Raw genomic sequence first — 25999 nt, 5'->3', positions numbered from 1 at the left:
ATTCTCTTCCTTTAACCCCCTGTAGTGCATATTCATGGAGTATTAAAATTCTTAAAAACTAGAGGAGGCTTGGGAGCTCCTGGAATTTATACTTTTGAAGGGAAAGAAAATATTGTTTAAACTCCAAGTGATTATCTCAACAAGGAAGCAGATATATTAGTTTAATCTTGCTCTAAAAGCTTTATTTTTCCTCTTTCCCTCTGGTATCTATGGCTGAATGGGTAAAGAATCAACCTCCTTCATCAACTAGTACAGATAAAACTCCTCCATTGGTGGCACCCTTACCAGGGTAACATCATTTTCTTTTTTTGTATTAAAGCATTATTTTTATTATTATTTATTATTTACTATTTTTAGTTTTCAACATTGATTTCCACAAGATTTTGAGTTACAAATTTTCTCCCCATTTCTACCATCCCCCCCACTCCAAGATGGAATATATTCTGACTTCCCCTTTCCCCAGTCTGCCCTCCCTTCTGTCACCGCACTCCTCCCTCCCTAGAACTGCAGAACCCATAAAATAGCAGAGGGAAGCAGGGCTCTGGCCTAGATCATCACTGGGTAGGTTCTATCCTGCACAGAGCTGGGAGTGGAGCAGGGCAGAGCCCAGCATGTGTGGGCCTGGACCAATCAGACTCAGAGCTGGGTGGAACAGGCCCTAGCTCCCTCAATCAGTGAGCTGTGGTAGTTACCAGACTTCTCAACCCACAAACACCAAAGGCAACAGAGAAGGTTAGTGGGAAAAGCTGCAGGGGACAGAGTGGAAGGAGTTCCTGGTTCAGCTACTGACCTGGGGGCAGCAGAGGTGGTGCAGCTACAGAACTATAGCTGAAGTTGCTTCCAGCCCCAGGCCCACATCGTGGGAGGAATTAAGTGGCAGATCAGAGTGGGAGTACAGAGCCTGCTTAAGATCTGAGTCTGGTCCAGGTTGGCCATTCTTGGGGGAGGAGGAGCACTGGTGTGGCAGAGTTTGATGGGTAGAAATAGCTCTGAAAACAAAAGCTTATCCCCTCAAACTTGGAACAAAGTACTCTCTACTCTACAAGTAGTTATACCCTGAAAAAAAGTTCAAGGGTCAAGTAGTTGACTGGGAACATGGCCAGGCAGTGAAAATGGGGTCAGATTCAGACTCAGACTTTGGAATCTTTCTTTGGTGACAAAGAAGACCAAAATATACAGCCAGAAGAAGTCAACAAAGTCAAAGAGCCTACATCAAAAGCCTCCAAGAAAAACATGAACTGGTCTTATGCCATGGAAGAGCTCAAAAAGGATTTGGAAAATCAAGTAAGAGAAGTAGAGGAAAAATTGGTAAGAGAAATGAGAGGGATATGAGAAAACCATGAAAAACAAGTCAATGACTTGCTAAAGGAGACCCAAAAATATGGAAGAAAACAACACCTTAAAAAATAGACTAACTGAAATGGCAAAAGAGCTCCAAAAAGCCAATGAGGATAAGAATGCCTTGAAAGGCAGAATTAGCCAAATGGAAAAGGAGGTCCAAAAGAACACTGAAGAAAATGCTACCTTAAAAATTAGATTGGAGCAAGTGGAAGCTAGTGACTTTGTGAGAAATCAAGATATTATAAAACAGAACCAAAGGAATAAAAAATGGGAGACAATGTCAAATATCTCATTGGCAGAACTACTGACCTGGAAAATAGATCCAGAGATAATTTAAAAATTATTGGACTACCTGAAAACCATGATCAAAAAAAGAGCCTAGATATCATCTTTCATGAAGTTATCAAGGAGAGCTGCCCTGATATTCTAGAGTCAGAGGGTAAAATAGAAATTGAAAGAATCCACCGATTGCCTCCTGAAAAACATCCCAAAAACAAAATTCCTAGGAATATTGTCGCCAAATTTCAGAGCTCCCAGATCAAGGAGAAACAATAAAGAAACAATCTGAGTATTGTGGAAACACAATCAGAATAACATAAGATCTAGCAGCTTCTACATTAAGGATTGAAGGGCTTGGAATACGACATTCTGGAGGTCAATGGAGCAAGGATTAAAACAAAGAATCACCTACCCAAAAAAAATGAGCATCATGCTCCAAGGTAAAATATGGTTTTTCAATAAAATAGAGGACTTTCAAGCTTTCTCAGTGAAAAGACCAGAGCTGAATAGAAAATTTGACTTTCAACTACAAGAATCAAGGGAAGCATGAAAAGGTAAACAAGAAAGAGAAATCATGTGGGACTTCAAACTAAAGTTGAACTGTTTTCTTTACATTTCTACATGAAAAGATGATGTGTATAATTCATGAGACCTCAGTATTAGGGTAGGTGAAAGGAATATACATACATACATACATACATATATATATATATATATATATATATATAGATAGATAGATAGATAGATAGATAGATAGATACAGAGGGCACAGGGTGAGTTGAATATGAAGGGATGATATCTGAAAAAATAAAATCAAATTAAGCGATGAGAGAGGAATATATTGAGAGAGGGAGAAAGGGAGAGATAGAATGTGGCAAATTATCTCTCATAAAAGTGGCAAGAAAAAGCAGTTCTATTGGAAGGGAAGAGGGTGCAGGTGAGGGGGAATGAGTGAATCTTGCTCTCATAGGATTTGACCTGAGGAGGGAATAACATACACACTCAATTGGGTATCTTACCCCACAGGAAAGAAGGAGGAAGGTGATAAAAAAAGGGGGGACCACAGAAGGGAGGGAAGATAGGGGGAGGAGGTAGTCAAAAGCAAACACTTTTGAAAAGGTACAGGGTGAAGGGAGAAAATTGAATAAAAAGGGATCAGATAGGAAGGAGCAAAATATAGTCGGTCTTTCACAACATGAGTATTCTAGAAGTGTTTTGCATGTGGCCTATGTTGAATTGCTTGCCTTCTTAGGGAGGGTCGGTGGGGAGGGAAGAGGAGAGGGAATTTGGAACTCAAAGTTTTAAAAGAAGATGTTCAAAAAAAGGTTTTTGCATGCAACTAGGGAATAAGATATACAGGCAATTGGGCATAAACATCTATCTTGTCCTACAAGAAAGTAAGGGAAAAGGGGATGGGGGAGAGTGGGGTGACAGAAGGGAGGGCTGACTGGGGAAGGGGGCAATCAAAATATATGCCATCTTGGAGTGGGGTGGGAGGGTAGAAATGGGGAGAAAATTTGTAATTCAAACTCTTGTGACAATGCTGAAAACTAAAAATATTAAATAAAATACTAGAAAAACCAACGTGAAGTTATAGGGAAACAAATGGATTTTGTAATTAGGCAAGAGTTTAAAGTCCAACAGATTTTCAAAGGTGTACTCAAATTCCCCTACTGGAGGTCCACCACAGACCAGTGCAGGGAAAGTTGAGCCAGGGGAAAACAATTAACAACAACAACAGATTGAGTCACAGCCAAGAACAAAGATACCTTTTAAATGAAAATCGTTACTCAGAAGCTCTGGAGCAAACGCCCAGGCTGGTTTGACATTGTTTCCATGATGCCAACAGTGACTCACCAGGTGATCATGTCTCTAACCTAAGGATGCCAAGGCTGACCTGCAGGCCAGGGGAGTGGGTTAATTGGCTGCTGTTTGAAAGACATTATTGCCATGCAGAGTATTATTATTCTAATAAAAGAGGCTTGCAAATGTGCAGAAAGCTGTCCAGAAAAGAAGCAGTGCCTTTGGGGAGTCTTTGACCTACACACTGACCACTGGATCAATGACTATGCAAAGGCAACCACGGTGAGCCATCTGGATGCAGTCACAGAATACCCACCCGTGCTCCAACACTCACATGTGGGGTGCATCAGGCTGAAGGTACTGTGCATGTGCATAAGGGCAGGGTTCTTATTGGCCAGTCCCTGTTTATTATCTCTTCTTTCACACCATGATGACAATAATAACAAGGCTTTAAGGTTCCCATGGTGCATTACATATGGTATCTCATTGGATGTTCCTAAGAACGCTGGGTGGTAGGTGCTGTTATTATCTCCATTTTAAAGATGAGGAAACCGAGGGAAAGACAGGTTAAGTGATTTACCCATGGTCATATAGCTAGTCAGTATGTGAGGCTAGATTTGAACTCAGATTTTCCAGACTCTAGGAGCAGTGTTTTATCTGTTTCATTACCACGGTACCCCTAATGATACGCCTAAATCTTTGTGAAATGTTAAAGGTGCTGAATGAATGCTAGCTACTGTTCTCCTAGCATGCTGGCTTGTCTTCACACACATATTTCAAGTCTATGTTCAAAGCAGGGTGGAGGTAAGAGAGAGATCAAATTTCCTGATGCCCACAGGCTTGTTGGCATTGCCCATAGGCTTGCTGGCTTTGCCCATCCATCCTGCTAGTTCACTCGGTATAGCTGAAGCTGCTGTTGTTTTAGCTTGGCTAATTCTTGAAGGTGGCTCTAATGTTACTTCTAGAGAAACAGCTCCATGTGCTTCACCTCAAGTTCTCCTCTGAGACCTCCCTGTGACATGGAGGAGACTCTGGGTCTTCAAAGGCAAGGAAACAGAAACCATGTTGGCCCATGCTGACCTGGAAAGGATTCCTGTGAGGCTCCAGGGGGGATCAATCTCTGCCTTTTTTTTTTCTGAGAACCAGCTGAGATGATTTCAGATTGCCAATGACCAGGCTGCTTTCAATGAAGATGGAAATTTTTATCCGGAGCCAAAGGAAAGTCTGAGAGTATGATCTAAGTTTGAGAGGAGCTGATATTGGGATATGTGTGTGTGTGCAGGGGGGCATGTGTGTCAGGATCTCTGGACCTTGAAGGTGAGAGCCTGATTATGTCAGAGAGAGCCCCAGACACAGGCAATGTCCTTGGTGTGTTTCCTGGGGGATCTAATCTGTTAAATCTCTCCTCATCCCCCCTTTCCCCAGAAATGGCAACGGCTGCTTCTTTATCCCCAAATTCTCTGTCTTACCTGACTTCTGTGGGTAGGAGCTCCATAGAATAGACACCATTACAGGAAATGGAGACCACAATACAGCTGATTCCTAGTATTGCCAAAACCACACGCAAAATTCCTATAAATCAGAAGACCCCCAAATATCACTAAATCAAAACTGAACACATCTTGGAGCTATTCATTCATTTATTCACCATATTAGTTTGAATATTCATCCACATAATTATCTCTCAATTTATCCCTCCACTCATTACCTTCATCTGCCTACCCATCCATCCGGTTATCTTAATAGTAATTTTTATTAGAGGCAATTAGGTGGTGTAGGGATAGGGTGCTAGGCTTAGAGTCAGGAAGATCTGAGTTTGAATCCTGCCTTAAAACTTACTAGCTGAGAGGTGCTAGGTGACACAGTCAGTAAAGCACCAGCCCAGGAGTCAGGAGGACCTGAGTTCAAATTCGTCCTCCAGACACTTGACATACTTACTAGCTGTGTGACGTTGGGCAAGTCACTTAACCCCAATTGCCCTGCCTTCCCCACTCCCCAAAAAAACCAACCCACCCCTTAAAATATGAAACTTTCTATCTGGGTAACTGTGGGCAAGTCATTTAACGGGTCTCAGCCCAGTTTTCTCATCTGTAAAATGGGGATCTTGGCATCTGCCTCCCAGGGTTGTTGTGAGGAACAAATGACATGACACAGGTAAAGTGATTTGCAAACCTTAAAGTGCTCTTAAATGGTAACTCTTATTTGTTTGTTTCATCTACAAAGAGACATACTTACTGTGCCCTTCCTGTGTGTGAGGCTCTGTGCCAAGTGCTGAGGGTGTAAGGTAAAGAAGAATTCAGTAATCCCTTTCTTTAAGGAACTCTACAGAGCTGAATTCAAACCATATGGCAGCCATTTATTCCTCATTTCTTCAATTTACTTGCTCATCCTATCCATCCATCTCTTTACCTCTCTATTTACCCATCCATCCATCCATTTATGTATCTCTCTGTCTCTCTGTCTCTCTATATACATATCTCTGTCCATCCATCTGTCTATCCACTATTCATCTATCTACCTATGAATCAGTCAATCAATCAATCAATTTATCTATCATTCCTCTTTCTATCCATCCATCCATCCATTCATCTACCTATCTAGTCATCTATATCTATCTACCTATCATTCCTCTCTATCTAGTCATCTATTCTGGCTTGGGTTCAAGCCCTGGTTCTGCCATTTATTCGCTCTGTAGCTCTGGGCAAGTTGGTTCTTCTCTCTGTATCTATTTCTTCTTCTTTAAAATGAGAAAGTTGGGAAGTCACCATGATATTGAATGCCGTTGGTGCCAGAGGAACTGAGTTCAAATTCTACTTCTGATGCTCACTATTTGTGTGACCTTGAGCAAGTTGCTTCAATTCCCTGGGCTTCAGTTTCCCTATCTGTAAAAAAATGGGATTTTGATTAGATGGCCCCTGAAGAACCTTCAGCTCTAAATCTACAATATTATGAGTTAAGGGTCTTATATTTTTAGTCCTAATTGTTACTGGGAATAGGGACCGGACCTATGATTTCTATTCTTATACAGGTGTATAGGGAACACCCAGGTAAAGAAATGCATTCTACTAACTCAGATTGGTCTTTTCTCTGCAATCTATAGTCTATAAGTTGCCTACTATACTGAAGAGTTAAGTGACTTGCCCAGGGTCACACAGACTGTACCCATGAGGTAAGACTTGAACTCAGTCAGTCAATGAGTATTCATTAAGTACTTAATATATGTCAGGCACTGTGCTAAGTGCTGGGGATACAAAGAAGGGCAAAAACAAGGTCCTTGCCCTTAAGGAGCTCACATTCTAATGAGGGAGACAACATGCAGACAACCAGGCATGTAAGAGATATACAGTGTAAACGGGAGGCCCTTCCTGGATTTGAGAGCAAACCTCCATCTGCTTTGCCTCTTGGGTCCTAACACTCAAGGAGCCCATAATGACAGTTCATTCCTGCCCCAAGAGCTTTGTGCCGTAAGTTCTAGGGTATAACGAAGGGAAGCAGAGGTCTGTCCTTTCCCTCTGTAGTCCTGTGGCAATTCAAGATCCCAAGGCCCAGATTCATTTCAGTGTCTCTTTGCCCCAAAGTGAGAGGTAGATGGGGAGGTCTGACCAGCCCAGGGAGGCCACATCCAAGTCAGCCTTAAAGATGAGGAAGGAACTTCTCTTCAAAAATGACAATAGTAACAATACTATAACTGATATTAATATAAATCCTACCGTGTGCCAGGCCCTGGGCTAAGCACATTACAAGTATTATCTGAGAAAACCCCTTGAGGAAGGTGCTATTCCTATCTGCATTTTACAGATTAGGAAATGGCAGCAGGAAGAGGTTAAATGACTTACCCAGAGTCACCAAGCTCGGAGGTTTCTGAGTCTGGATTTGAACTCAAGTCATCCTGACTCCAGAACCAGTCTCTATCAGGCCACCTAGCTGCCTCTGATCCTATGCTACTCCTACTCCCCCTTCCCCCTTTCCTCAAAGCCCAGTCTTTTACCTTGAGGCAGAAATACACTGGGAAGTATGAGCAGTCCAGCAAGAAGGAGGCAGGCCACTGTTGTCCTTCGATGGCCAAGGAGGTTCATAAGAAACAAGGCCCCAACTCTGCTTAGGAAGGCAGAAACTCCCAAAAGAACCTGGAACATTTGAATATTGCTCCCCAAGCTCTGAAGATCCAGAGAGAGTCCATAAAAAAGCATCGCTGTTGTGAAACTGCAGCAGACAGTGGGGGAAGCAGAGAGAATCCATCACATTTGGAACCCAAAGCTCACCATCAAATGTATTTCAGTTCAACACACCTTTCTTAGATGCCTGTTGGGTACTAGGTGCTAGGGACACAAACCCCTCAAGGAGTTTGTGTTCTTTTGGGGCTGGTGATGCTCCATGAATACACTTAAATGAATGACAGATAAATTTAGGAGGGCAAGGGGATCACTAAGAAAAGGCTTCAGTAGGAGCTGGTGCTTGGGGCTGAGCCTGGAAGGCAGCCAAGGATTCCAGAAGGCAAAGGTGAGGAGCAGGTGTGTTCTAGGCATTAGTAATTGTATATACAAAAACAGAGAGTGGGAAATGGACTCTCTAGTTCAGGAAACCTCAAGAAAGTAATTTGGGTTATAATGGAGAGAGCAGGAAGGACTGTGGATTTTTTTCTTTAACAATATTTCATTTTAAAAAGAATTTAAAAAAAGTTTTAAAGTTTAAAAACATTAAGAAGTTTTTAAAAAAGTTTTAAGTTTCAAATTCTATCCCTCTCTCCCCCTGCTCCATCTTGCTGAGATGATAAACAATCTAATATAGGTTACATGTGTGGGATTATGTAAAATATTTCCATAGTCGTTTTGTGGAAGAAAGCTAAGAAAAAGAAAGAAAAAAAGAAAGAAAGGAAGGAAAGAAGGAAGGAAGGAAGGAAAGAAGGAATGAAGGGAGGGAGGGAGCAAGGGAAAAATAGTATGCTTTGATCTGCATTCAGTCTCCATCAGTTCTTTCTCTGGAGGCAGATAGCATTTTTCATCATGAGGTCTTGGGGATTGTCTTGGATCATCGGATTGCTGATACCAGCTAAGTTATTCAGAGTTCTTCATCATACAATATTGCTGTTACTGTGGACAATGTTCTCCTGATTCTGTTCACTTCACTTTGTATCAGTTCATGCACGTTTTTTCCAAGTTTTTTGAAAGCATCCTCCTTGTCATTTCTTATACCACAACAACATTTGCCACAGTCATATAGCACAACTTGTTCAGTCATTCCCCAATTGATGGGCATTGCCTCAGTCTCTGGTTCCTACATACCATTAAAATGAACTGCTATACGTATTTTTATACAAATAGTTTCTTTTCCCTTAAAAAATCTGTCCAGAATACAGACGTAATAGTGGTATTGCTGGATCAAAGGGTATGCGCAGTTTTATAGGCCTTTGGGGATAATTCAAAATTCCTCTCCAGAATGGTTGGATCAGTTTACAACTCCACCAACAATTTATTAGTATCCCAATTTTCCCATATCCTCTCCAAAATTTATCATGTTCCTTGAAAGATTATATCTAGGCTCTTTTTTTGATCATGGCTTTCAGGTAGTCCAATAATTTTTTAAATTATCTCTCCTGGATCTATTTTCCAGGTCAGTGGTTTTTCCAATGAGATATTTCACATTGTCTTCCACTTTTTCATTCCTTTGGTTCTGTTTTACAGTATCTTGATTTCTCATAAATTCACTAGCTCTATTTGCTTCCATCTAATATTTAAGGTGGTATTTTCTTCAGTGTTCTTTTGGACCTCCCTTTCCATTTGGCTAATTCTGCCTTTCAAGGCATTCTTCTCCTCATTGGCTTTTTGGAGCTCTTTTGCCATTTGAGTTAGTCTATTTTTTAAGTTGTTTTCTTCAGCATTATCTTGAGTATTTTTTTTGTTCTCCTTTAGCAAGTCATTGACTTGTTTTTCATGGTTTTCTTGCATCATTCTCATTTCTCTTCCCAATTTTCCTCTACTTCTCTAACTTGCTTTTCCAAATCCTTTTTGAGCTCTTCCATGGCCTGAGACCAGTTCATGTTTTTCTTGGAGGCTTTTGATGTAGGCTCTTTGACTTTGTTGACTTCTTCTGGCTGTATGTTTTGGTCTTCTTTCTCACCAAAGATGGATTCCAAAGTCTGAGACTGAATCTGGCTGTGTTTTCACTGCCTGGCCATGTTCCCAGCCAACTTTCTTGACCCTAGAATTTTTCCGTCAGGGTATGACTGCTTGTACAGTAAAAAGTACTTTGTTCCAAGCTTGAGGGGATGCACTGTTGTTTTCAGAGGTATTTCTATACAGCCAGCTCTGCCACACCAGCCCTCCCCCTTCCCCAAGAACCACCAATCAGGACCTGACTCAGATCTTAAGCAGGCTCTGCACTCCCACTCTGATCTGCCACTTAATTCCTCCCACCAGGTGGGCCTAGGGCCAGAAGCAACTGCAGCTGTATTTCTATAGCTGCACCACCCCTGCTACCCCTGGGGCAGTGGCTGAACCAGGAACTCCTTCCACTCTGTCCCCTACAGCTTTTTCCACTAACCTTCTCTGTTGTCTTTGGTGTTTGTGGGTTGAGAAGTCTGGTAACTGCCACAGCTCACTGATTCAGGGCACTAGGGCCTATTCTGCCCGGCTCCTGGTCTGATTGGTCCTGCTGCCACCCATGATGGGTTCTGCTGGGCTCCGCTCCCCTCTGCTCCCAGCTCCGTGCCCGACAGACCTCACCCAGCGACCATCCAGGTTGTCCTGGGCTAGAGCTCTGCCTCTCCCTGCTATTTTGTGGGTTCTGCCATTCTAGAATTTGTTCAGAGCCATTTTTTATAGGTTTTTGGAGGGACCTGGCAGGGAGTTCACGCAAGTCCCTGCTTTCACCTCCTCAAAAAGATCCCCCCCAAAAAACTCCTAGGAATATTGTTGCCAAATTCCAGAGCTCCCAGATCAAGGAGAAAATACTGCAAGCAGCCAAAAAGAAACAATTTGAGTATTGTGGAAACACAATCAGAATAACACAACATCTAGCAACTTCTACCTTAAGGGACTGAAGGGCTTGGAATACGATATTCCAGAGGTCAACGGAACTAGGATTAAAACCAAGAATCACCTACCCAGCAAAACTGAGTATCATGCTCCAAGTCAAAATATGGATTTTCAATAAAATAGAGGACTTTCAAACTTTCTCAGTGAAAAGACCAGAGCTAAATAGAGAATTTGACTTTCAAACACAAAAATCAAGAGAAGCATGAAAAGGCAAACAAGAAAGGGAAATCCCAAGGGACTTTCTAAAGTTGAACTGTTTTGTTTACATTCCTACTTGGAAAGAAGATGTGTATGATTCATGAGACCTCAATATTAGGGTAGCTGAAGGGAATATGCATATATGTGTGTGTGTTTATATATATATATTTATATGTATATGTATAGACAGAGGGCACAGGGTGAGTTGAATATGAAGGGATGATATCTAAAGGAAATAAAACCAAATTAAGGGATGAGAGAGGAATATACTGAGAGAGGGAGAAAGGGAGAGATAGAATGGGGTAAATTATCTTGCATAAAAGTGGCAAGAAAAAGCAGTTCTGTAGGAAGAGAAGAGAAGGCAGGTGAGGGGGAATGAGTGAATCTTGCTCTCATCAGATTTGACCTGAGGAGGGAATACCATACACACTCAATTGGGTATCTTACCCCAAGGAAAGAAGGAGGAAGAAGATAAAAAAGGGGGGATGATAGAAGGGAGGGCAGATGGGGGAGGAGGTAAACAAAAACAAACAGTTTCGAAAAGGGACAGGGTCAAGGGAGAAAATTCAATAAAGGGGGATAGGTTAGGAAGGAGCAAAATATAGTTAGTCTTTCACAACATGAGTATTTTGAAAGGGTTTTACATAATGATATACATGTGGCCTATGCTAAATTGCTTGCTTTCTTAGGGAGGGTGGGTGGGAAGGGAAGAGGGGAGAGAATTTGGATCTCAAAGTTTTAAAAACAGATGTGCAAAAACAAACAAAAAAAGTTTTTGCATGCAACTAGGAAATAAGCTACACAGGCAATGGGGCATAGAAATTTATCTTGCCCTACAAGAAAGGAAGGGAGAAGGGGATGGAAGGGGAGTGGGTGACATAAGGGAAGGGTGACTGGGGAACGGGGCAACTAGAATATACACCATCTTGGAGGGGGTGGGAGGGTAGAAATGGGGAGAAAATTTGTAATTTAAACTATTGTCAAAATCAACCTGAAAACTAAATATATTAAATAAATGAAATAAAAAAATTTAAAAAAAGAAAAAAATTATCATGTTCTTTTTGTGTCTTATTAGTCAATCTGATGGGTACAAGTTCATACCTCAAATTTGTTTTAATGTGAATTTCTCTAATCAATAGGGATTTATAGCATTTTTTCATATGCCTATAGGTAACTTTGATTTCTTTATCTGAAAACTGCCTAGTCATATTCTTCGACTATTTGTCAATTGAGGGATGACTGGTATTCTATTTTTTAATTTTATTTTCTATTTTTAGTTTACAACACTCAATTCCACAAGTATTTGAGTTCTAAATCTTCTCCTCCTCCCTCTCCTCACCACTCCTCCCCAAGATGGCATGTAATTCGATATAGGTTCTACCTGTATCTTCACATTAAAATTATTTACACAATAGTCAAGTTGTAAAGAAGAATTATAAGCAATGGAATGAACCACAAGAAAGAAGAAACAAAACCAAGAAAGAAAAGAAAAGAGAGCAAATAGTTTGCCTCAATCTGCATTCAGACTCCATAATTCTTTCTCTGGATGTGCACAGCTTTTTCCATCATGAGTCTTTTGGAGCTGTCTTAGAATCTTGCATTGCTGAGAAGAGCCAAGTCTATCAAAGTTAGTCATCACAGATACCATGTGTCTGTAGTCATGTATGATATTCTCCTGGTTCTGCTCCCCTCACTCAGCATTAGATCACATAAGTCTTTCCAGGTTATTATGAATTCAGTCTGCTCCCCATTTCTTATACCACAACTTGTTTCGTCATTCCCAAATAGATGGGCATCCCCTTGATTTCTGATTCTCCGCCACCACAAAAAGAGCTTGCATACGGGTCCCTTTCCCACTTGTGTGATCTCTTTGTGATAACAGCCCTAAAAGTGGTATTGCTGGGTCAAAGGGTATGCACATTTTTATAGCCCTTTGGGCATAGTTCCAAATCACTCTCCAGAACGGCTGGATCAGTTCACAACTCCACTAACAATGTAACAATGTTCCAATTTTCCCACATCCTCTCCAGCATTTATCATTTTCCTGTTTTGTCATGTTAGCCAATCTGACAGGAGAGATGTGGTACCTAAGAGTTGTTTTGATTTGTATTTCTCTAATCAATAGTGATTTAGAGCATTTTTTCTTATGACTATAGATATCTTTAGTTTCTTCCTTTGAAGACTGCCTGTTCATATCCTTTGACCATTTATCAATTGGAGAATGACTTATATTCCTGTAAATTTCCCTTTACATTTAGAGATGAGGCCTTTATCAGAGACACTGGTTGTAAAAAGTATTTCTCAGTTTTCTGCTTCCTACCTAATCTTTGTTTCATTGGCTTTGTTTGTACAAAAACTTTTCAATTTAATGAAATCAAAATTATCCAATTTGTATTTTGTAATGCTCTGTATCTCTTGTTTGGTCATAAATTCTTCCCTTCTCCATAAACCTGAGAGGTAAACTATTCCTTGTTCTCCCAAATTACTTATAGTATTAGCCTTTATATCTAAATCAGTTTGAACCCATTTTGACTTTATTTTGGTATATGGTGTAAGATATTGATCTATGCCCAGTTTCTGCTATACTGTTTTCTAGTTTTCCCAGCAGTTTTTGTGAAATAGAGAATTCTTAACCCAGAAGTTGTAGTCTTTGGGTTTATCAAAGAGTAGATTGCTATAGTCATTGACTACTGAGTCTTGTGTACCTAACCTGTTCCAATGATCCACCACTCTATTTCTTAGCCAGTACCAAGTAGTTTTGATAAGATGACTGGTATTCTCATAAATTTGACTCAGTTCTCTATAAACTCAAGAAATGAAAGCTTTATCAGAGATACTTGCTGTAAATCTCCCCACCTCAGTTTTCTGTTTTCCTTCTAATTTTGGTTGCATTGAGTTTTTTGCACGTAAAACCTTTTAAATTTTATGCAATCAAAATTATTCATTGCAAATTTCATGATGCTCTCTATATCTTGCTTAGTCCTAATTATTCCCTCTTCCATATTTCTGACAGGAAAATTACTCCATGCCATCCTAATTTGCTTATGGATTCACCCTTTATGTGTAAATTGTACCCATTTTGCCCTTATCTTGGTATACAGTGTGAGATTTTGGTCTATACTTAGTTTCTACAATATTATTTTCCCATTTTCTCAACAGTTTTTAATCAAATATAAAAAAATTTTTGCCCCCAAAGCTTTGATCTTTGAGTTTGTTGAACCCCAAATTACTTTGGTCATTTACTGTAATATATCAGGTCTCAACTATTCTACTCATCCACCACTGTATTTCTTAGTCAGTACCAGGTCATATTGATGTTAGATTTGGCTGGGACACCTTCCTTCATATTTTTTCATTGATTCCCTTGATATTCTTGACCTTTTGTGTTTCCAGAAGAATTGCGGTATTATTTTTTCTAACCCTATAAAATAATTATTTTTGGTAATTTCATTGGTAAGGCACTGAATCAGTAAGTTAATTTAGGTAAAATGGTCATTTTCATTATATTGGCTTGGTCTAACCATGAGCAATTAATATTTTTCCAGTTGTTTAGATCTGACTTTATTTGTATGAGTAGTGTTTGGTAATTGTATTCATATAATTCGTGGATTTGTCCTGGCAGGTAGTCTCAAAGTCTTATATTGTCTATAGCTATTTTAAATTGAATATCTCTTTCCATATCTTGTTGCTGAACTTTGTTGGCAATGTATAGAAATGCAGATGATTTATGAGGGTTCATGTTATATCGTGCAACTTTGCTAAAGCTGTTTATTGTTTTGACTAGCTTTTCTGTAGGATTTTCTAAGTATACCATCATATCATTTGCAAATCATCATCATCATAGCTAAGATTTCTATAGCGCTTTAAGGGTACCTAGAAGGGAAGGAGGGGAGCAGGCGGATAGAGAGGAGTGTATGAGCCATCAGGTTCTAATCAAGGATTAGCTATAAGGAGATGTGACCTCTCTAATCTCAGAAAGAAAAGAGCCAAAGTTGAGTAGGTGAGCAGTTGGAGGGAAAGATTGAAATGGGAAGGAGGGAAGAAAGCAGGCCTTACTTTGGAGGTGGGAGGGTGTTCTACTCATGAATGTTAACATGAACATATAGAGATAATTGGATAGGGAGATGAGGACCTTACACTGGATGAAGCCTGAGGGTTTGGTTCTTGAAAAGGTTACATGTCTGGGAGGGGGGTGGACTTGGAATTTCTAGGGGCCTCTGACCCCTGGAGGTATGGGAGATCATGAATACAGTGAATTAATTTCCAGGTAAATGTAGAAAAAAATGGTCAATGAGAGAGGGTATAGACCAGTAGTAGAGGAGGGGCTCTACCACGGGGCAGGCTACTCTCTGACACTTGCAATAATTGGCATTGTTCTGGGAGGGAGGCACAACGGAAAAAGGGATTCTACGGGGTAAGTCCTATGAGGAAATGGTGGAAAAGACCTAAAGAGTCATTAGAACGGATTCCTTAGAAACTTCAATTGCAAGATGAGTATAGACAAAAGAGAGACACCACAGAATTAGAGGGCTTATGAATCAGAGAATGAGGGCCTAGAGTAAAGAGAAAGAGAAGATGGATAATAGATAGAGTGAAAGAAATTCTTTTTGAAAAAGGTTGCAAAATGAATTTTAAAAACTAGTGAAACAAAATGGCTGATCAGGAGGAGAGGAAGGGGAAATCAACTTGATTGAGAGGAAAAAAAGAGGAGTAAGAAATATAGAATGAGATAAAGGTAAGAGAGAAAAGAGAACTAATAAACAAAATTCTGAAGGGAAAGTAACAAAGGAAAAAAAGCCAGTGAAAAGATCAAGAAAAGTAACTGAAGGAACATAATACTGTGCTTATAGCAGATGAGGGGGAAAAGTCTCAATTAGAAAAATATTCCCAATTTCAGAGACAGAGGAAAACATAAAGGTAACTGAGAACTATAAATGTGAATGGATTAAACAATACAATAAAATGAAAAGGAATGACAGATAAGTGGAGAAGACAAAGTCCTACAATCTGTTGCTTGCAAGAAATACATAAAAATCCCCCAAGATATACAGAAATTAAAACTGAAGGGTTGGAAAAAATTTACTAGGCATTAAGTGAATACAAAAAGCAGAAATTACCATTATTCTATCAGATAAAGTGAGAACATTCAAAAATTTAAAAAAGGATAAACAAGGAAATTATATTATTTTGAAAGGAAACAAAGATAAAAATATCTGATAAGCTGATATGTAACAAATGCCTTAGTTTCCAAATTCATAAAGTAAATATCTGAGCTTTAAGAAGACATAGACAGTAACATAATAATGACAGGAGACTTTAATGTAACTCTCTCAGTTTTCGGTAAGTCTTAAAAAGGAGAAATACAAGAAATATACAGAACCCAACAAGTTTCTGGAGCAACTAAATTTAAAAGACATGACATCTTCTGAACAAGAAGGGAAAAGAATATTTCTCTGTACTACATGCAACTTTTTTTTTTTTTAATGCAATTTATTTATTTAACATATTCGGTTTTCAGCATTGATTTTCACAACAGTTTGGATTACAAATTTTCTCCCCATTTCTGCCCTCCCCCCCCACTCCAAGATGGCGTATATTCTGGTTGCCCTGTTCCCCAGTCAGCCCTCCCCTCTATCACCCTCCTCCCCTCTCATCCCTTTTTCCCTTCCTTTCTTGTAGGGCAAGATAAATTTCTACGCCCCATTGCCTGTGTATCTTATTTTTTAGTTGCATACAAAAAGTTTTTTTGTTTTTGAACATCTGATTTTAAAACTTTGAGTTCCAAATTCCCTTCCCTCTTCCCTTCCCACCCACCCTCCCTAAGAAGTTGAGCAATTCAACCTAGGCCACACATGTATTATTATGTATAACCCTTCCACAATATTCATGTTGTGAAAGGCTAACTACATTTTGCTCCTTCCCAACCCATCCGGCTTTATTGAATTTTCTTCCTTGACCCTGTCCCCTTTCCAAAGTGTTTGTTTTGATTACCTCCACCCCCATCTGCCCTCCACTCCATCATTCCCCTGCCTTTTATTTTTTTTTTTATCTTCCTCCCTCTTCTTTCCTGTGGGGTAAGATACCCAACTGAGTATGTATGGTATTCCCCCTCAGGCCAAATCTGATGAGAGCAAGGTTCACTCATTCCCCCCTCACCTGCCCACTCCCCTCCTCTCCTAGAACTGCTTCCTCTTGCCACCTTTATGGGAGATAATCCACCCCATTCTATCTCTCCCTATCTCCCTCTCTCAGTAAGTTACTCTCTCATCCCTTAATTTCATTTTATTTCTTTTAGCTATCTTCCCTTCATCCTCAACTCACCCTGTGTCTGCTCTCTCTCTTTTACATATATATATATACACATACATACACATACATACATATACACATAGATACATGCATACATACACATTCACTTATATATATACATAAACATATATATATGCATATATATATATGCATATTCCCTTCAACTACCCTAATACTGAGGTCTCATGAATCATACTCATCATCTTTCCATGTAGGAATGTAAACAAAACAGTTCAACTTTAGTAAGTCCCTTGCAATTTCCGTTTCTTGATTACCTTTTCATGCTTCTCTTGATTCTTGTGTTTGAAAGTCAAATTTTCTATTCAGTTCTGGTCTTTTCACTGAGAAAGCTTGAAAGTCCTCCATTTTATTGAAAGTCCATATTTTGCCTTGGAACATGATACTTAGTTTTGCTGGGTAGGTGATTCTAGGTTTTAATCCTAGCTCCATTGACCTCCGGAATATCGCATTCCAAGCCCTTCGATCTCTTAATGTAGAAGCTGCCAGATCTTGGGTTATTCTGATTGGGTTTCCACAATATTCAAATTGTTTCTTTCTGGCTGCTTGCAGTATTTTCTCCTTGATCTGGGAGCTCTGGAATTTGGCAACAATATTCCTAGGAGATTTCTTTTTGGGATCTATTTGCGGAGGCGATCGATGGATTCTTTCAATTTCTATTTTGCCCTGTGGCTCTAGAATATCAGGGCAGTTCTCCTTGATAATTTCCTGAAAGATGGTATCTAGGCTCTTTTTTTGATCATGGCTTTCAGGTAGTCCAATAATTTTTAAATTATCTCTCCTGGATCTATTTTCCAGGTCAGTGGTTTTTCCAAGGAGATATTTCACATTGTCTTCCATTTTTTCATTCCTCTGGTTCTGTTTTATAATATCCTGATTTCTCATAAAGTCACTAGCTTCCACTTGCTCCAATCTAATTTTTAAAGTAGTATTTTCTTCAGTGGTCTTTTGGACCTCCTTTTCCATTTGGCTAATTCTGCCTTTCAAGGAATTCTTCTCCTCATTGGCTTTTTGGAGCTCTTTTGCCATTTGAGTTAGTCTATTTTGTAAGGTGTTGTTTTCTTCAGTGTATTTTTCAGTATTTTTTTGGGTCTCCTTTAGCAAGTCATTGACTTGTTTTTCATGGTTTTCTCGCATCCTTCTTATTTCTCTTCCCAATTTTTCCTCTACTTCTCTAACTTGCTTTTCCAAATCCTTTTTGAGTTCTTCTATGGTCTGGGGCCAGTTCATGTTTTTCTTGGAGGCTTTGGTTGTAGGCTCTATGACTTTGCTGTCTTCTTTAGGCTGTATGTTTTGGTCTTCTTTGTCACCAAAGAAAGAATCCAAAGTCTGAGACTGAATCTGGGCGCGTTTTCGCGTCCTGGCCATATTCCCAACCAACTAACTTGACCCTTGAGTTTTTCAGTGGGGTATGACTGCTTGTAGATTACAGAGTTCTATGTTCTACGTTTGGGGGGGAGGTGCCAGCTCTGTCAGAGCCGCACTCCTCCTTCCCCAAGGACCCCCAGTCCAGACTGGGCTCAGATCTTCGGCAGGCTGTGCACCCCTGCTGTGATCCGCCACTTAATTCCCCCCACCAGGTGGGCCTGGAGCCGGAAGTAACAACAGCTGTAGCTGCCCCACCTCCGCTGCCCCCGGGGCTGGAAGCCGAACTGCGAACTCCTTCCACTCCTGCAGCTTTTCCCACTAACCTTCTCCGCAGTCTTTGGTGTTTGTGGGTCGAGGGGTCTGGTAACTGCTGCAGCTCACATATTTAGGGCCCTAGGGCCCCCTCCACCCGGCTTCTGGTCTGGATCGTCCACGCCGCTCAGGCTGGGCTCTGCTCCACTCCGTTCCCAGCTCCCAGCTCCCAGCTTCGTGTGGAATAGAGCTCACCCAGAGACCATCCGGGCTGTCCTGGGCTGGAGCCCTGCTTCCCTCTGCTGTTCTGTGGGTTCTGCCGTTCTAGAATTGGTTCAGAGCCATTTTTATAGGTTTTTGGAGGGACTCGGGTACGGAGCTCACTCTAGTCCGTGCTTACCAGCCGCCATCTTGGCTCCGCCCCCCTGAGTCGACTACATGCAACTTTTAAAAAGTTGACCATATAGTAGGGCACAGAGATATTTCAAAGAAATATAAAGAAGACCGTAATGCAGTGAAAGTAAGCACTGATCCAGGAACCATAAACAAAGGATGCAGACCCAAATGGAACCTTGACAGTGAAATATTAACTAATGAGTCAAAAGGACTAATCATAGAAATAATTAATAATTATACAGTTATTAATTATATAATGTAATTATATAATCATTAATATCGCTGTAAAATAAAATAATGATTAACTAATATACCAAAATTTCTGAGGTGTACCTAAAGCAGTCATCAAAGGGAAGATCAGTTGCTTTTACTAACAAAAGAGAAAAAGAAAGGATCAACAAACTGAAAATGCATTTTAGAAAAGTAGAAAATCAACAAAAAACCCTAGAATAAGCATAAAATAAGGAATATTAAAAATTAGAGGGGAAATAGATAAATTGGAAACAAACAGGATTCTTATTTTGCTATAGGTGGACCAAATGACCTTGGAGGTCGCTTTTGACTTTGAGACTGCATGATTCTGGAACTCAGCCATCTATTTAATCTTCCATTTGAGGAGGGATGGAGGAAGAGAGCCCTGACAAAGGGAAGAGGCATACAGGAATACTTGAGATGACCTGTGCCACCACCACTGCTGTCTCAAGAAAAAATGCAGGGTTTTTTGTTTTGTTTTGTTTTGTTTTTTACTGGACCTGTGATTTCATTGATGAATCAAACTAGTGAGTAAAGAAACAAATTCTCAATGCAAATCATTACCTTCTCTATAGTACTTAGTCTTAGAGATTTGTCTGGGGCCCTGACAGGTTTAAGGGACTTGCCCAGAGTCATAGGATGTTCCTGAGATCTGGGAGAGGTTTGCCATACTCTGAAGCCAGCCCTCTGCCCACTGCCCACTACTTAGGGGGAAAAATATCCTCTTCTATTACTGATCCAGCTTCTGTTCATCATCAAGACCAAGGTTTGTGATTTTTAAAAAAATTGCCAATCCACTGTTGAGCACCTCCTTTGAGTTCAGAGAAATTCTCTTTTCCCCAAGTAATCACCTCCTAATACTTTAACATGGCCAATATGTTAGAAATCCGGTGGAGCTCAATAACTTCCTGTCCTTAATACATTTCTCATTCTTTTTCATGTCACTTCTTGCCTTACATGATAGAAGGGTACTTTATACTATCCATCTTCTTCATCTTCTCTGATGAAGGTTTATATAAGGTCATTTCTTCCAAGTACGTCATTTGCACAATGAGGTTTGAGTTCTAATGTCTTAGGTACAATTTATGAGAAATTTGCTGTCTCCACAGAAGAGACTCTATAACATTCTCGGCATTCACATTTGTTTGTCTTGACATCTGAAGATGCTAACATTTATCTAACTGTGCCTTGATACAGATTCCCATCTGTCCATGCCTTCTTATTCTGGAGGAATCTTGTCTGTGACCTCCCATAAGTTTGCCACAGAGGGCCATGCCCCTTTCTCTCCCCACATGGCCATGCTAGATTGTCTTCCTCTCACAAATCCCCTAATGACATCCTTAATTCCTGTTCTTCAGGGTTTCTCCTTGTTTCTATTGTGCAAATCATTCACACCCACCACATGCCTTCCCATCTACTGGTGATATTCATTGCCAGTTCTTTGAAGACTGGTGTTCCACATCTCACTGCCATACACAATGCTGGTAGTATATCAGCATTAAAAAGAAGGGTGTCCATTTTGGCGAGAGGCTTATAATCAGTAAAGGAGCTTTGCAGTCTTTTGAAGGCAACCCAGCATCTATACCTCCTCCTATTGGTTGCTTGGTTCAACACATTGATCATGTGCCCTATATCTTCCAGTCGATTAGACCACAGTTGGAAAATAGCAAAAAAGTTTCACCAAATGGAAACATTTAAATGTGAAAAACAACAGGCATGGGAGGAAGCCTGGGCCCATGGGGAACAAAGGAAAGATTTTTGTGGGTTAAGGATGGGATTCTTCAGCCTTCACAGAAGACAAGCTCTACAGCATGAATCTGAGTTTTTTTAAGTGACATGAAAGGCATCTTCAGGATGATGCACGATTGCACCTGGCATGGGGGGAGAGTAGCTTTTATGTTCCTCACATGTTAGAGGGAACTTACCATGCGAAGGACAAACAGAAGGTTCTTGTACGCAGGATGGGGAAGTGGACCAAATCCAAGATGGTGTAATGGGTAACTTTTACAGTTGGTTCCATCTTCATGGTGGATCTCAAAACCTTTAGTAAGAAGAACCAAGGATAGAGTCAATCTGGAGGTTAGTGTACAGAAGAACAGAAAGAAGGTTCAGGAAGGATTGGCTTGCTGAGAGATTCTAGGCAGGTACTGAGAATCCATTGGCAATGACCCCAAAGCCTTGTTAAGCCTTTCCTTACCCCAATGGCAATATCTGCTACAACATGCCCAGTGAAGGCATGCCTATGACCATAGGATCAGAGGAGTACCATTGAGAACCGTCAGATCAGGCAAGATCAGCAGAGACAACAGGCCGTGCCCATGTTTGTCACTACAGAATGATGGGATGTCCGTGTTGGCCCCATATCTCCTGTGAGGATGCTCCTCCATGGAACTACTAACATCCCAGTTAGACATAAACATAGCACTCTGTGGAACATCAATGCCTTTTGAGAAAACTTTAAGGGAAATACTCTCTGAACGAGAATAGGTAAATGTTTTTCAGAAGTTAGTCAATTCTAACATATATGCATTATATAATATAACAATCAATAGAGGGGAAAATATCGGCTTTAGCACTGGCTCTGGAGTCAAAAACCCTGAGTTCAAATCTTGCCATTGATACTCCTGGTATAGCCTAAGCAAGTCCCTTATTCTCCCTGGGCCTGAGTTTTCTCATTTGTAAAATGAGGGGGTTGAACTAGAAAGCCTCTGTGTCCCTTCCAGCTTCAGCTCTATGATTGTTTGGTCCCCAAATATGTCCTGATCACACACATTCCCTCTTTCTATTCCTCTCCATGCGTGAGTAGTAGAGCAGAGAGCATGCTGACTCTGGAGTCAGAACACCTGGGTTCAGAACCCTCTGTTAATACCAGTGTGAACTTGTGCAAGTCACTTAAAACCTGTCTGGACCTCAGCTTCCTCACCTGCAAAATGAAGGACTGGACTAGGTGGCCTTTACAGACCCTTCTATTTGACCCTATGGTCCCTACACCTGTCCACTCTGCACAAAGACTCTGTGTATGACAGTTGTCGAAAGTATTCACCAGGTTTGTGGGGGAAATATTGAGTCTTTCTTATGTTATTTCACTGAATGCCTTTGCTTTGGCTTTTGTTCTTTGGCTGAACAGTAAAGGCAACCGTACCAGTGGGGGCTCATGACCTATGGTTTTGAGAGGATGTAGCTCCATAGAGAGAATTCCATGCTTCTGTAGCATTTTCCTCTCCTCCTTGGAGCAGGATGGAAGGCTGAGGATTAGACAGAGGGCATTTTTCTTTCAGCTGCTGTGTGAATTTGGTCCCATAGAAATTCAAAATGTAGGAACCAGAAGTGGCCTGGTTTGGGTACTCCAAATGAGTTAGGGAAATTCCCCTAGGAGCTCCATATAGATGAAGAAATGGAGGCCTGAGAGATTAAAGGGCTTACTGATAATGATCCAGCCAAGACACGGCTGAGGAAGAATTTAAACTCATGTCTGCTGACTGAAAAATTTCGTGTTGTAACCACATTGCCTTCAGGGTTCTGTGCCTGCCTTGTGCTCCCACAATTTACTACAGCACAAAACATTAAACTGATTTCAGACAAATTTCATTAAGACTTTTTTTCTGCCATGTATGAGGGTGTGATCCTTGGTAGCCTCAGTCACAGTCAAGGCTGCTCTGGGGCCAGAGGGAGGCAGGGAATGAGCATTTATTAAGCACCTGCTATATACTCAGTGTTTTAGAAAGAAAATCTATTTAATATTCATTTATATAATTGTCTCATCAACCATTTTACATTGTCTCTTTATGGAATGGCAGGGCAAGGCTTAAACCATTGGGCAAAGATAGAAATGAGGAGGAAAAAAGCAGAAAGAGCGGATAAGAAGGAATATGGAGAATAGTGTCTGAGAGAGGAGGGTGGAAGGGCAGAAGGCTGCAGGGACCCTCTTAAACCAGAGGGAAGGAGAGAGACTGCCCCTAACCCGTCTCCTCCCTCAGGGGATCCTCACACCTTCCCATACATAGTTCAGGTACCTCTTTTCCCAGTCTAGTTTCTCTCTCTGACACAGCTAGGAAGCCCCCCAAATTGATGTATTCAAAGAGGCAAGTTTAGTACGTTCTGAAGTGACCCTTAATCACCAAGCATTGTTCTTGTCTAGTATGGATTGAAGTGTCCTCCTCAGTCCCTTACCTTTGTCCACTGAGACTTGGAGGAGTGTCATCAGAGATGGGACTTTCCTCTTCGTAGGCCCCCAGCTACAGAGCTTCCTTTTCCCACACCCCAGCCCTGGCTCCTTTTTTTCCCTCTCACCTCTACAGTCAGGGTCTTATCCTTTACTCCATTGATTTTTGCAACTTTTCGGAGCACCTTTAAGGCATCACTGTATTTGTTGCGGACAATCAGCCATCTAGCAGACTCTTGCAACCACCTAATTAAATAGTGCAGGACAGATATAATTAATTCTCCATTTTCTCTTTGTTCAAAATCACATTTCTTGGATTTAGCAGAGCAGGGTTCTTTTAAAAAATTCTACAAGTATTTTCTTTGCATTCTTTAACCTACACAAGAAAGTTCATGTGTAAAAGCTTTCATCTTCAATTATGCCACACACCTTTGACAAGATGGCCAGAGTTACTGATTGACTGTGGCCCTTCTTAATTTTTCCTTTTAAATGAGCCAGGACAGGTTTTTTATTTTGCCTCAAATCTGTCCTCCCAATAAATGTTTAAATAGACCTATTAGAAAAAACTTCTAAAATTGTCGATAGATTAGACAGCATTTAAATCACCCTTGAAGCTCTAAGTGAGAGAAAATCTCCTCCTCTGTCCCATGAGAGTAATCAATTTTTATATCAGTGATGCAAATGCAGATAGGAAAATTCCATCATTTGGATATGTCTTAAATCACTGACCAGGAAATGGACATTTCCATCTGTCCTAAGTGAAGCTTATCTGATCTTTTCTATGAGAAATATTTTGTTGAAGTAGGTAGCAGAGCCTCCATTCAGACCCAGGTCCTCTGATCCCGAATCCAATGCTGTTTCCACAGCCTCTCTTCCTGACCATAAGAAACCTGTTCAGAGAACAAGACAGCGACCACCAAGTATCCTTGTCTAAAACCTACTTGTTTTAGGAAAAATTGCTGCAAGGGTTATAAGTTTGTCCTTGGACCGTGCATCCCAGAAGATTAAGATGTGCGTCCTGAGGCTCCTTGTGAACAGCAATGCACAGTTAACTTTGGCCAAGTTCCATGTACCTGTTATCCAGGGTACTGGTATGACTGGGAGAGACACAGGAACCAGGTGAAGTCTTACTGGTTAGATATTGATGACCGTGTCATCAGTCATGAAACACTTTGCTTGCAGATCTCTGTCAACACCTTGGGCAGTTACTGTTATGAGTGTCAGGAGCAGTATATCTGAGAAGAAGAGGGGAGGATGTGTACCAAAGGAGACAAAGGACATGATGAGAACGTAGAGAATGTGCTGAAGGCAGGAACCTGCTGTGCCACTTGTAAGGAGTTCTACCAAATGAAACAGATGGTATTTCAGTTGCAACAGAGGATTGTGCTGCTCTCAACCAACACTGCTGACCTGGGTAAACATGTTGCTCTTGACAGGTTGCTGGCTTCACACACCTACCTGCAAGGGCCTTCTGGGCAACCTGGAGGTCAGGGCCCTCCAGGGTCACCTGGCCCAAAAGGAAACCCTGGATTTCCTGGGGGACCTGGGCCTCCTGGACAGCTTGGCCCCAGGGGCTCCTTCGGACCCACTGGCCCATCTGCCGACCTCTCCCATATTAAGCAAGGCTGGAGGAGCCCTGTGGGTCCACCAGGTGCACCAGGAAGAGATGGTTCCAAGGGTGAGAGAGTAGCTCCTGGACCCAAAGAATCTTTAGGACCCCCTGGTAATTTTGATTTCCTCTTGCTGATGATGGCCGACATCTGAAATGATCTTGCAGAACTTCAGGAGAAGGTGTTTGGGCACCCGAATCATTTGTCAGCAGAGGAGTTCCCATTTACCAACAGGAACTTCCCAGCTCTCTAAATGTCTTAGACTGGTTCTGGAGAGGACTATCCAAAGAGAACTGAGACAAGAGACTCAAGAATTCACAAAGACTTATATTGTTAGCAGGTCCTAGATATTTCATACCAAAAGTAGGGGATGAAAAGGTTGATTCTCTCCTGAATCTCAATGATGGAAAAGAAAAACTGCACTGTGGGATTGAAAAGATAGATTTTTCTTGTATTTACTCTTCCCTTTGCTTTCTGTCCTTGTACATCTTCACTTCCGAATACTGCCTTTTAACACTCCCCCTCCTTATCAGTTGGTAAGTAGACCAGTGACTGACCGATGCACTTCCCAGCCTAAGCCAGGCAGGCTAATGAATCAAAGTTCCTCCATTAGTTTCCTTTTGTCTCAGCTAAAGAATTCAAGGACGCTCCCAGAGTTTTGCCAGCAGAAATCGCTTCATTTTGTAAAAACCTGTGTGAATGTGCCCAAAACACAAGTTAATTTGCCAGGTGAGAAGATGCCAAATGAACTTACAAAAAATGATTAATCGGTCAGCTAAGCACCTATTATGTGCTAGACATTAGGGATACAAAGATCAAAGTGAAATAGAGCCTTCCCTCAAAGAGTTTGTAGTCTAATGGAGGAAGCAACATGCACATAGATAGATACAAAATGATGGGAGGCTAACATTTGGAGCCATAATTTCATTAATGGAGAGACTTCCTTCACTAATCCAGACAATAACTTGTATGCACCT

The 25999-nt window shown here is 40.9% G+C and overlaps 1 protein-coding gene and 1 pseudogene across 1 annotated transcript in view; one reads left to right on the top strand and one right to left on the bottom strand.

The window, feature by feature from the left end:
* The window catches only part of LOC118854044 (solute carrier family 22 member 11-like), a 52783-nt gene that overhangs the window by 3281 nt on the left and 23503 nt on the right, over nt 1-25999 (bottom strand). The window contains exons 5-8 of the mRNA XM_036764350.1: nt 23541-23658; nt 21176-21291; nt 7412-7626; nt 4893-4995 (exon numbers count right to left, since the gene is read on the bottom strand). Coding sequence (XP_036620245.1) covers nt 4893-4995; nt 7412-7626; nt 21176-21291; nt 23541-23658 — 552 coding nt within the window. The remainder of the gene's footprint in view (nt 1-4892; nt 4996-7411; nt 7627-21175; nt 21292-23540; nt 23659-25999) is intronic.
* Nucleotides 24060-25359, top strand: LOC118853252 (annotated as a pseudogene).

Source organism: Trichosurus vulpecula, chromosome 6 (genome assembly GCF_011100635.1).
Source record: "Trichosurus vulpecula isolate mTriVul1 chromosome 6, mTriVul1.pri, whole genome shotgun sequence".
Taxonomy (NCBI): domain Eukaryota; kingdom Metazoa; phylum Chordata; class Mammalia; order Diprotodontia; family Phalangeridae; genus Trichosurus; species Trichosurus vulpecula.
This window is presented reverse-complemented; position numbering and strand designations above follow the sequence as displayed.